Consider the following 13,001-nt stretch of genomic DNA (forward strand, 5'->3'; position numbering starts at 1 on the left):
AATGTATTTCTCACAGATCTGGAGGCTGGAAGCTCAAGATAGAATACCAGCAAGGTCAGGTTCTGGTGAGGACCTGCTTCATGGTTTACAGATGGTGCCTTTGTACCACGTCCTCGCTTGGTGGAAGGGGCGAGGGAGCTCTTTGGGGCTTCATTCTAAGAAATTAATCTCATTCATGAGAGCTCGATCTTCATGACTCAATCACCTCCCAAAGGCCCTCCAATACCATCACATCAGGCATTAGGGTTTCAACACGTGAATTCTGGGAGGATACAAACATGCAGCCTAAAGCAACCACGATGCAAAAACTACAAAGTTTGTTTAAAGGGTAACTTTTCTTTTTTTTTTTTTTAATTTTTTTTTTAACGTTTATTTATTTTTGAGACAGAGAGAGACAGAGCATGAACGGGGGAGGGGCAGACAGAGAGGGAGACACAGAATCGGAAGCAGGCTCCAGGCTCTGAGCCGTCAGCCCAGAGCCCGATGTGGGGCTCGAACTCACGGACCGCGAGATTGTGACCTGAGTTGAAGTCGGATGCTTAACCGACTGAGCCCCCCAGGCGCCCCAAGGGTAACTTTTCAAAAAAATTTTTGTATGTTTTTTGTTGTTGTTATTGTGTTGTTTTGTCTGTTTTGAGAGAGAGAGAGACATAGCACGAGCTGGGAAGGGTCAGAGAGAGAGGGAGACCCAGAATCCGAAGCAGGCTCCAAGCTCCAAGCTTGTCAGCACAGAGCCCGACATGGGGCTCGAACCCACAGACTGCGAGATCATGACCTGAGCCGAAGTCAGACACCCAACCAACTGAACCACCCAGGCGCCCCTAAAGGATAACTCTTCATTTTGATACAATTTCAAACTTGTAGAAAAGTTTAAAGAATAGTACAAGAAACGCTCATACACAATTTACCCATATTCACTAATTGTCTATATTGTACCCCAATACGAACCTTTTAAAAACTCAGTGGGGGGGGCTCTTGGGTGGCTCAGTCGGTTAAGCGTCAGACTTCAGCTCAGGTCACGATCTCACGGTTTGTGGGTTCAAGCCCCACATTGACTCTGCGCTGACAGTGCAGAGCCCGCTTGGGATTCTCTGCCTCCCTCTCTCTCTGCCCCTCCCCACTTGCACAGAGCCTACCTCAGTGTGCACAGAGCCTACCTCATCTTATGCCAAACCCCTTTCTCCTATCCCTTCCTTCCTATCCCTCCCGGCCCCAGTCTCTATCCCCTAGTCCTCGGGGTGTCCTCACGAACCTAGCTCCAATCTTGTCAACAATCCCCAGCCTCTCTCCAGATCCCACACCCGCAGCACTGCCCCAAACGCCCTGCTCCCTTCCTGCTCCTCTGTCCTAAGCCTGCAGGCCTGGTGACACAGCGGTTAGCACAGAGCAAAGAGCACACTGCAAAAAGGAAGCAGCATTCACAGGGATCCACTTGATGAATTATCAAGAATGGTAAAATAAATAAGAGGTTGTGTTGAAACAAAATCCCTGCAATACTAAAAACAGAAAAACAGAAAAAAAGACACCAAATACGTAAAAATACTTAAATAGGATTCCACGTCCAACTATGCGAAACAGCACAAATGCGATGATAGATGCATAGATATATACATACACACACGCTTTTGATGCAATCTACTTCAAGAGAATATAACCTAGGATAATTCCAAATATAGAAAGAGCTTTTATGATATACAGTTGTGGTATCTTTTATAATAGAGAAATTTTGGGGTGCCTGGGTGGCTCAGTTGGTTAAGTGTCCAACTCTTGATTTCAGCACAGGTCAGGATCTCACAGTTCACTAGATCAAGCCCCACACTGGGATTCTCCCTCTCCCCCTCCTCTCTCTGCCCCTCCCCCTTCTTGTGCACTCTCTTTCCCTCTCTCTCTCTTTCTCTCTCTCTCTCTCTCTCTCTCTCTCTATATATATATATATATATGTAAAATGAATAAACTTTAAAAACATAAATAAATAAACTCATTTTCAAAATTTCAAAATTTCAGAATTCTGTTAAAGAGAAAGTCTCACTTAGGGTAACAACATTATCTTTATCATCTCTTGAACCTAATACCCCTTTTAATACCCCTTTTAAATAAAGAAAAAACAAGTCCCAGTCTCCTTCCATGAACAACAGTCTCTAGAGAGGAAATAATACGTTGTTACATTTGTTGAGAAGCAGGAGAATCTTACTGGTTATAGGGGGTTCTGGAGGTAAACCAGCCAGGGTGTATACCTGCTGCTACTTACTAACTGTGTAACCGATTACTTCACCTCTGTGCCTCAGTTTCCTCATCTGTAAAATGAGGATGGTAACTGTACTTCATACAGGGTGGTGATGTAAGGATTTTTTTTTTTTTAATTTTTTTATGTTTATTTTTGAGAGAGAGACAGACAGAGCATGAGTGGGGGAGGGGTACAGGGAGAGGGAGACACAGAATCTGAAGCAGGCTCCAGGCTCTGAGCTGTCAGGACAGAGCCTGACACGGGGCTTGAACCCACGAACAGTGAGACCATGACCTGAGCCAGAGTCGGACGTTTAACCGACTGAGCCACCCAGGCCACTCAGGACTTTCTCTTTATAAAGATTTTTTTTTTTTTTTGTAACTTTTTATTTGAGAAAGACAGGAACAGCATGAGTGGAGGAGGGGCAGAGAGAGGAGAGAGATAATCCTAAGCAAGTTCCAAGCTGCCAGCACAGAGCCCCATGCGAGGCTCAAACCCCCAAAACTGTGAGATCCTGACCTTAGCGTAAACCAAGAATCACTCAACCAAATGAGCCACCCAGGTGCTCCGAGATTTTATTTTTAAGTAATCTCTACACCCAACATGGGGCTCAAGCCCACAACCCCGAGATCAAGTGTCACACACTCTACCAACTGAGCCAGCCAGGCGCCCTTGGCATAAGGATTAAATGAACTAATTTATACACATTCCTCTGAATGCTAATACACAATAAACAGCAATTAGTGTTATAGTGTGTCTGTGTTCATTTTTTATCTTGGGAAACTTCTACCTGTGACAGTGGTTTTCCATTCATGGTGATAACAAAAGTTGCCTTCTTAAATAAATTTAATACAGGCTTAAAAAAAAAAAAAAAAAAAGGTGAATCCTGTTCAGATAACTGAGCCTCAGTACAAGGTCAACTCACCAGGGCTGGGCCACACCACGCAGAAATGAACGCTTTTTCTATCCTCTGAACACCGGGTTTTTCTGACATGGGGACCCATCACTTTTTAATTATCACCCAAGATTCCTCTGTACTCATGCTCCCGGCAAGATGAGCTCACTCAACACCTGTGAACTCCACTCATGCACTTCCTTCCCTTACAACCTGTCCTTCCAGCCCCGGTTTCCAATCCCCAGCAACAACATGGGAGCAGAGTGTTCTCGCCACCCACTGGTACCCCAGTGAGAGGCACTTGGGGCAGGAGCCAACTGACCTTCAGGGCTTTGAAGATGACCCCCGGGTGCCGGGGAGAACGGGTAGTGTTGTTCTCTAACTGCTGCTCCAGAGCACGCCGGAGCCCAGAGAAGTCCGTGGGAGGGTTGTAAGTCCTCGTTCCCTTGTAGTGAATGGAACTGAAGGCTTCAGGGAAGCGGCCCAGCTTCCGGAACCGGTCCTGGATGAGCTTTTCTGGCACCTCGGAGGGGTGATCTGGACAAGGAAACAGGTACATAAACAATGACCCTTCTTTTAAAAAGAAAATCTGTCTTTCACTATAAAAGTAGTATATAGTCTGACTCTATATAAAGTACACCTACAGGCAGAACTCATTTACGCTGTTAGACTTCAGGTTAGCCTTGCCTAGAAGGGAGCATGAGCAGGGCTTCCCCATGAAGTGGGTGCTGGCATGTCATGGTCTGGTACTGATTTCACAGGTACATCCAGACTGTGAAACTCATCGTGTTATACACTTTTGACATGATGTGCACTTTTCTGTATGTACATTATACTTCAAAGGAAAGTCTTTTTTTTTTTTCTTTTTAATCTGGATTTGGATTGTAAAAAAATCCAAACATGTCAAAGCATGGAGGAAAGAAATAGATTTCCTCCGCTCTCTCCTACTTCCCAGAGGTGGTTATAGTTCAGTGTTTACCCTTTCAGGCCTTTTTTTTTCCTACACACTTACCAACACATATATGCAACTTGCTTGTATCACTTAAGAACATACTGTAAGTATCTGTCCTTTTCATGACACACTCTGAGAAGTTCTTTATTCTTTTTAATAGCTACATTCCATTCTACAGGCATATTTAACCAGTTATCTACCAATGAACATTTAAGATAAATATAGGGGCACCTGGGTGGCTCAGTCAGTTGAGCATCCAACTCTTGATTTTAGCTCAGGTCAGGATCCCAGGGTCGTGGGATTGAGCCCTGCATCGATCTCCATGGTGACAGCATGAAGCCTGCTTGGGATTCATTCTCTCTCTCTCTCTCTCTGCCCCTGCCCTGCACTTGTTCTCACTCTCTCTCTCAAATAAATAAAATTTAAGAAAATAAAAGTAAAAAAAATAAAACCACCTAGCGGTAGATGGTACAAAGAAACAGGATTTTTTTTTATCCGTGAAGGGCTCATTATGTCAAAATCCTGAGCTAAAAATTAAACCTTCCCCTTACCAAATTTGTAAAAATCCAAAGCGGCATAAAAATGCAAATCACAGGAGGCATCTGAAAGTCAGCATTTCCAGTCTTCTTACCTCAGAGTCACTTGCTAAGGAGCCTCTGCTGGAACATTTAGATTTCTCATCTTCCTGCTAGACCCACATCCTTCATTCGGCCCCAGTCTCTCCACCTCCCTCTTATGCATGCCACTGCCCTGGCTCGGCCCCCATCACTTCTCATCCAGTACCGTGGTAACGTCCTGGCTGGTCTCCCTGCCTCCAGGCACGCCTCTCTAGTTCATCCTGCAACGGGCAGGGGATCTTTTGAAAATATAGATCCGATCATGTAACTCCCTGCTTAAAATCCTTCAGGGGCTCCTGTCATACTTGAGAACTGAGTCAAGGCATCTGTGATCCGGCCCCCGAGCGGCTCCACCATTTCCTCCTGTACAATCTGTGCTTCAGATACAACGAGCCGCTTCATTTACTTATCCAGCAAACACCTAATGAGAGGCAACCATGTGTCAAGCACTCATCCAGGCTCTTTAGATAGAGATTACAAGACAGGCAAGGTTCCTGACTTCATAGAGTTTCCACTCTAATGGGAAAGAAACAAAAACAAGCAAGGAAGCACACAAGATGATTTCAGATAGTGATAGGTGCCCCGATGCAAATGAACAGAGCGTAACCGTGAGGGTGCAGGAAGAAGGACCACTTTACAGGGGACATGAGCCAGGGCTCCAAGCCAGTGAGAGCTGAATTGAATCTGAAGTATGGCCTGGTGAGGGAACAGTGTTCTAGGCAGACAGAGCGGCATATGCAAAGGTGGTAACACAGAAAAGGCTGGCGTGTCTGCTAAAGGGAGTGTGCATATATGTCACATGCGCGGGGGCAGGCAGTGGGCAGCGGAAGGGGATGAAGGACATAACCAGAGAATGAGTTCGGAGACACAGACAGGACTTAACAGTAAGGACACCGTAACTAGTTTGTAGTGAAAACCAGGGACAGCTTGTAAGCAGGAGTATGACACGATCTAAATTATCAATAAAGCCTTTGAAAAGATCTCCCTGGATGCTGTGTGGAAGGTGCACTGAGGGGCTAGAACGGAACTTAGGAAGCTATTAGAGAACCACACGCAGTTTCCTAGACACAATCTGCTCCTTCAAACCACCAGGGGTTTGGGCTTTCCAGAGCATCCTTCCCCCACTGCCCTATCAAGCCACCTGTCCAGAGTTCAAACATCACCGCCCCTCTCCTAGATCCCCTTAGGATCTATAAAGATCCTCCCTCCTCTGGGGGTGCCTGGGTGGCTCAGTCGCTTAAGCACCTGACTTCGGCTCAGGTCATGATCTCACGACTCATGGGTTCGAGCCCCCACATGGGGCTCTGTGCTGACAGCTCAAAACCTGGAGCCTGCTTCAGATTCTGTGTCTCCCTCTCTCCCTCCCCTGCTCCATTCACACTCTCTCGCTCTCTCAAAAGTAAATATTAAAAAAAAAAAAAAAAGTCGGGGCCCCTGGGTGGCTCAGTTGGTTAAGTGTCCGACTTCGGCTCAGGTCATGATCTCGCGGTTTGTGAGTTCAAGCCCCGCGTCAGGCTCTGCGCTGATGGCTCAGAGCCTGGAGCCTGTTTCCGATTCTGTGTCTCCCTCTCTCTCTGACCCTCCCCCGTTCATGCTCTGTCTCTCTCTGTCTCAAAAATAAATAAACGTTAAAAAAAAAAGTCCCTTTTCTGTACTACCACAGCTCCAGGACCTACATCCACTACAGAAGAGACCACATGTGGTCTCCCCAACCGAACTGTGAGCTACTCAAGGGCAAGAACCGCTTTTTTTCAGCTCCGCGCATCAGCACTCAGCACGTGGCATTGTGCACTTAAGAAACTCTGTTGACTTGGGGCGCCTGGGTGGCTCAATCAGTTGAGCGTCTGACTGCGGCTCAGGTCATGATCTCACTGTTCGTGGGTTCGAGCCCCGCATCGGGCTCTGTGCCGACAGCTCAGAGCCTGGAGCCTGTTTCGGATTCTGTTTCTCCCTCTCTCTCTGCCCCGCCCTCCCTCGCTCGCGTTATCTCTCTCTGTCTCAAAAATAAATAAACATTAAAAAAAAATTTTTTTTAAGAAACTCTGCTGACTGAAGGAGCAGGAAAATGATACAACTGTCTTAGGGGCCCACACTACTGCCCCCACCTGTGTCCAATTACTGTTGCTGCACCTGCTCCCCCATCCTCCCTCCGATCATTTTACTTCCTACTTCTCTAAGGAGATAGAAACAGGAAGACAACTCCCACACACACACCACATCTACCAATTACCTGCAATCGTGTCCATACACTCTACCTTCCCTCCTGTGCTCACAGAGGGACTGTCCTTGCTCCTAAGGCCAAGCCACCCACGTGGGCCTCACTCCAATTGTCCTGCTCTCTTCCATCTGCATTATTCCCTTCCTAGCGAAACATTCCCACCAGCACACAAATCTCTGCAATACCTCACAGCTTCAATTTAAAAACGGGAAAATCTCCTGAAATCCCATGTCAGCCTCCAGCTATCATTTCGTTTATCTGCTTCCCTTTGTAACTGAACTCTTTGAAAGAGTGGAATATATGCACAACCTTAATGCCTCTCCTCCTATTCTCTCTTGATCCTACCCTGATCAGGCTTTCATGCCCACCATCCCTGGGAAACAGGTCTTATCCAGATCACCAAGGACCTCTGTAATCCTCAGTCCTCATCCTGACCATAAGCAGATTTTGACGTGGTTGCTCACTCCATCCTTCTTCAAACACTCCTTCATGTCTTGCCCCAGGCAGAAATTCTACTGGGCAATCCACCACCACCAAGTTACTACTGCAGCCCAGCGGCTGCCTCCACGTACCCAGAAAGGTCGATCTGTGACACGGTACCCTGTCCACTTACCAGAGCCCAGCAGCTGAGTGTGCACAGTCTCATGGAAAATGATAACAGCAGGGCCCAGGGTGGACAAGGGGACATCCAGGCCACAGCGGGCAGTGGTAGCCTTGAGCTCCTTGGTGAAGTGTTTGAGATAAGCTTCAGAGGCATCCCCAAGGAACTTGAAGAGGTCATTATGCAGCCGGTCTGCGTGAGTTCGATAGATGACGAGGTCTGAGATGGCCAGGACCTTAAGCAGCAGTCGTGTTCTCTGGCTGAGATTCACCGTAGCCCCCAAGAGCCCTTCTGTGTCTATCACTGCTACTTTGTGGACTGGGTCATAGGCTGCCCACACTCCCACGGTGCAGGACTCCTGGGCAGGGGACGTTTTGAAGACTTCGCGACCATAAAAGAAAGTATGGTTGAGAGTATGAGACTTTCCATCACCAGTATTTCCAAAAATAGAAACCACCTTCAGATGCTGATCAGGTTTGCAGTCCAATTTCCTAATAAAGTCTTCTTCATTCGTTACCTTCAAAAAAAAAATAAATAAAGGAATATAAAATGCATACTAGTTAGAAAACCTGCAAGAACAACTGCTTCTCAAAGTCAACGTCCTTGAATGGACTGTCCAGGTGGCATGGGAAAAAAAGCCCCAGGATGACAGCCTCCCACCCAGCCGAACCCGCAGAAAACAGCTAAGAACTTTCAAACCCTCAGGCAGTACAATTTAATGCTCGTGAAAAAGCTACAACTATAAAACTCTCAGAAGACATAGGAGCAAATCTTTGTGACCCTGGATTAGGCACTGGTTTCTTAGATATGACATTTAAAATCTGTATTCTGCAAGAATACCATCAAGACAGTGAAAAGAAAGCCCAAAGAATGGGAAAAAGTATTTGCAAATAATTTCTCTAATAAAGGACGAGTATTCCAGAATATTTAAAGAACTCCTGGGGCGCGTGGGTGGTTCAGTCAGTTAAGTGTCTGACTCCTGGTTTTGGCTCAGATCATGATCTTAACGGTTTGTGGGATCAAGCCCCGAGTCTGGCTCTGAGCTCTCCCTCTCTCTCTGCTCCTCCTCCACTCGCACTTTCGCTCTCAAAATAAATAAATGAGCTTTAAAAAAAATAACAACACAGGGGCGCCTGGGTGGCTTAGTGGGTTAAGCATCTGACTTCAGCTCAGGTCATGATCTCAGTCTGTGGGTTCGAGCCCTGGCTGAGCTGTCAACACAGAGCCTGGAGCCTGCTTTGGATTGTCTCCCTCTCTCTCTGGCCCTCCCCGGCTTGTGCTCTGTCTCTCGGTCTCTCTCTCAAAACATAAACACTAAAAAAAAAAAAAGGTTAAAAAATAAACAAACAAACAAATGAATAACACAAATCTTCACGTACTTATTGGGGGTGCCTGGCTGGCTCAGTCGGTGAGCATATGCAACTCAATCTCGGGGTCGTGAGCTCAAGCCCCAAGTTGGGGGTTGAGAGCACTTTAAAAAAAAACACAATGACAACACTGGTGGGAATATGGAGGAACTGCACTGCTTGTGCACTCACTGCTGGTAAGAATGTAAAATGGCACAGCCACTCTGGAAAACAGCATGGCAGTTTCTCAAAAAGTCAAACACAGAGTTACCACACATATCAGTAATTCTACTCCTGGGTATGTATCCAAGAGAACCGAAAACATATGTCCACGCCAACCTGAACATTGAATGTTCGTGGCAGCAGCAAGATTCCTAAGAGCCAAAAGGTAGAAACAACCCTCATGTCCATCAACCGATGAATCGATAAACAAAATGTGGTGTATCCATAAGATGGAGTATTATTATTCAACCATGAAAAGGAATGAAGTACTGACGCATGCTACAACATGGCCGAACCTTGAAAACATCCTGCTAAGTGAAAGAAGCCAGACACAAAAATACTACATATTCTATGATTCCGTTCATATGAAATATCCATGATGGGCAGATTCATAATAACAGAAAGTATATTACTGGTTGCCAATGGCTGGGGTAAGGAAGGACTAGGGAATGACTGCTAATGGGTATAGGGTTTCTATTTGAGTGATAAAAATGTTCTGGAATTAGTGTTAAGGATTGCACAACTTTATAAATGCACTAAACACTGAACTATATACTTTAAAAGGGTAAAATAGGGGCGCCTGGGTGGCTCAGTCAGTTAAAGCATCGACTTCGGCTCAGGTCATGATCTCACAGTTCATGGGCTCAAGTCCCATGTCAGGCTCCATGCTGACAGCTCAGAGCCTGGAGCCTGCTTCGGATTCTGTGTCTCCCTCTCTCTCTGCCCCTCCCCCACTTGTGCTCTGTCTCTCAGAAATAAATAAATGTTAAATAAAATATACGGTCATATGAACTACATCTCAGTAAAGCTGGTTTTTTTTTTTTAAGTGTTGGTTAAAATTCACCCATCCCATAATTCCTCTGTTTACAGTTTAAAGAACATTGTAATTCTTTAAAAAGTCAGGACAGGAGAGGGGCACCTGGGTGGCTCAGTCGGTTAAGTGTCCGACTTCAGCTCAGGTCATGATCTCACAGTTCGTGGGTTCAAGCCCCACGTCGGGTTCTGGGCTGACAGCTCAGAGCCTGGAGCCTGCTTCAGATTCTGTGTCTCCCTCTCTCTCTCCTGCTCAATGCTCTGTCTCTGTCTCTCAAAAATAAATAAATGTTAAAAAAAAAAAAGTCAGGGCAGGAGAGAAGAGACCCAGTGCCAGTGAGATCCCAGACTGGACCCCCAGAAAGATGGGATTCCTACTCTCAGAATACAGAATCCCAGTGCCAAAGTTCCTAATCTAAATAAGCCATGTTCTGCTCCAGCAAGGAGTGATAAACCTTTACACCCAGTATCCTTTAGCCATAAGAGAAAACACACCTTCCTGATTCTTAAGAGTCTGCTGGTTTGACAAAGAGCAATTAGAGAAATATATTCAGGCCATGGGTGTGATAATATGAGCCCTCATTTCCCATAACCTCATCAAGACAGTAAACTACTCATGATCCTATTAATAACATCACTATTGTTACATTATTAACAGCCTTAACGTTAATGGCAATGCTAATAATTTACTGAATGCCTACTGCAATGACAGTGCCCTTAACTAGATCCATGAGGGCAGAACCATATCTATCCTATGTTTTCATCCCTAGTGTTTGGGATACAACCTGGAACATAGGAGAGGCTCAATATCTAGCTACTGAATGAATAAATGAATGAATGAATGTCATGCATGTTGCTAGGTACCTTAATCACTTTTCTCCACCCTATATCCTCCATAGGGCTTAACACACAGCAGCATTCGATACACCTGGTGATGGGCTCACTGACCTCCCAGACAACTGGGAGGAACAAAAAGTTACATGGAACAGCCCGTTTGGGACTGGGGTCACTCACTGGTTCCAAACTGCTAGGTCAGCCACAAGAGAAAGAGACAACAAAAGCTCCATAAAGCTCTACTGGCAAAGAGTCAGGTAAGGTCGGAGTGGTTGGCTCGAGAGCCAACACCTTCCAAACAGTCCTGGGGAAGAAGACTAGGCCTAGGGATTTCCTCCCCGGAAAGTCTACTCTGTTGTGACTCTGTTAGCCCACAGAGCAATGGTTCTCTGCGATACATACGGTGGGCACCTGAAAAGGGGGCATGTGGGAGCCTTTAAGTACACAATTAAGTGCCTCAGGATTTATGTTAGTATCCACCAAGTGATGTACATAATATATATAAACAAACAACACATTTGGGATGAAAATAAAGCACTCCCTGTCAGCACGAGGGGGTATGATTTTGACACCCAGTGTCCCGGGGAATGTTAAACACACACGTTCCTGTGTTGGGCCTATGCATCTGAGTTCAATGCAAAGAATTCCAGGAGCTCAAAGCCCTAGGCTGGTTTCTCTACTGATAAGCCTTGGATAATCATTTAACATGGACTGATTGTGGGGTTGTTGTTTTTTTTTTCCACATGTAAAGGGAGGACATAGTCATCTTTGCCCTCCCAGACTGGGTAGTGGTTGCTAGTCAAATAAATAGGTAAAGTGAGAAAATGCCTCGTAAACTGAAACCATAGTTCATTTTTCCTTCTTCTGCCGTCCATGTTATTTCGCTCCCTGTTCTACTACTCAAATCATCCTAATCTGTGGCCGGTTTCCCCTGAGCTAGAAAGGAGAGAACAGCCTAGACAGCAGCAAGACTGATTTTCAGTCAGGGGGGGAAACGGTAAAGAACAGATAAGAAGATTCCCTTTCATGACGGAAGGAAGGGGCCAGAAGGAAACAAGGCGCTTGCTCTACTCGTTCTGCCAGTTTGCAATCAATGACCCCACTCTGCTCTACTCCTGGAGTGAAAGAAGAGGCCTGCCTCCCAGCGAGCCATGCCAGAGCCGGCCACCCCACCCAGCTCCACATGTCTGCAATGCTCCTCGGCCCTTACACAACAGCAAGAGCACTGCACCAAAGCTTCCCCTCCCCAACTTCTGCCTTCTGCTCTTCCCCCGAGCTCTTGGACAGAAACTCCCAAATTCCACTCCTGGCTTTGCGGCTGAGTGGCCTTGGAAAAGCTACTTCGCTACCAAGGCCTCAGGGAAAGGAGATACTAACACTCCATACCCACCAGGGATACTGAGAGGGCTAAGGGAGATAAAGCAGGTAAAGGGCGCAGCACATCGCCTGGCACACGGTAAGCACTCGATAAATATTACCCATGATTATTTCAAGACCAGTTCATTGTGAAAACATCCAGGGACACAGCAGTGGCAACTGGGCTTGCACTAGCTTGTTGCCCAGTTGTTCATTCAGAGACTAAATCAGCAATGTGGTGAGATCTAAACGGAGTCTACGTAAAAATGAAACATCTCCGGGCCCCTGCCTGGCTCAGTCAGTAGTAGAGAATGAGACTCTCAATCTCATGGTTGTAGGTTCAAGCCTCACACTGGTGTAGAGATTACTTTAAAAATAAATAAACAGGGGCGCCTGGGTGGCGCAGTCGGTTAAGCGTCCGACTTCAGCCAGGTCACGATCTCGCGGTCTGTGAGTTTGAGCCCCACGTCAGGCTCTGGGCTGATGGCTCAGAGCCTGGAGCCTGTTTCCGATTCTGTGTCTCCCTCTCTCTCTGCCCCTCCCCCGTTCATGCTCTGTCTCTCTCTGTCCCAAAAATAAATAAAAACGTTGAAAAAAAAATTTTTTTTTAAATAAATAAATAAATAAACAGAGGGGCCTGGGTGACTCAGTCGGTGAAGCTTCTGACTTCGGCTCTGGTCATGATCTCCTGGTTTGTGGGTTCGAGCCCCACGTTGGGCTCTGTGCTGACAGCTCAGAGTCTGGAGCCTGCTTTGGATTCTGTGTCTCCCTCTCTCTCTGCTCCTCCCCCACTTGTGCTCTGTCTCTCTTTCAAAAATAAATAATAAACATTAAAAAAATTTTTAATAAATAAAATCTTGAAGGAAGGAAGGAAGGAAGGAAGGAAGGAAGGAAGGAAGGAAGGAAGGAAAGAAGCTCCCTGA

At 46.2% G+C, this 13,001-nt stretch overlaps 1 protein-coding gene across 1 annotated transcript in view; it reads right to left on the reverse strand.

The window, feature by feature from the left end:
* Positions 1 to 13,001, reverse strand: part of ZFYVE1 (zinc finger FYVE-type containing 1) — a 53,696-nt gene that overhangs the window by 21,468 nt on the left and 19,227 nt on the right. The window contains exons 3-4 of the mRNA XM_003987802.6: positions 7,520 to 8,024; positions 3,442 to 3,656 (exon numbers count right to left, since the gene is read on the reverse strand). Coding sequence (XP_003987851.1) covers positions 3,442 to 3,656; positions 7,520 to 8,024 — 720 coding nt within the window. The remainder of the gene's footprint in view (positions 1 to 3,441; positions 3,657 to 7,519; positions 8,025 to 13,001) is intronic.

Source organism: Felis catus, chromosome B3, assembly GCF_018350175.1.
Source record: "Felis catus isolate Fca126 chromosome B3, F.catus_Fca126_mat1.0, whole genome shotgun sequence".
In the NCBI taxonomy this organism is placed as follows: domain Eukaryota; kingdom Metazoa; phylum Chordata; class Mammalia; order Carnivora; family Felidae; genus Felis; species Felis catus.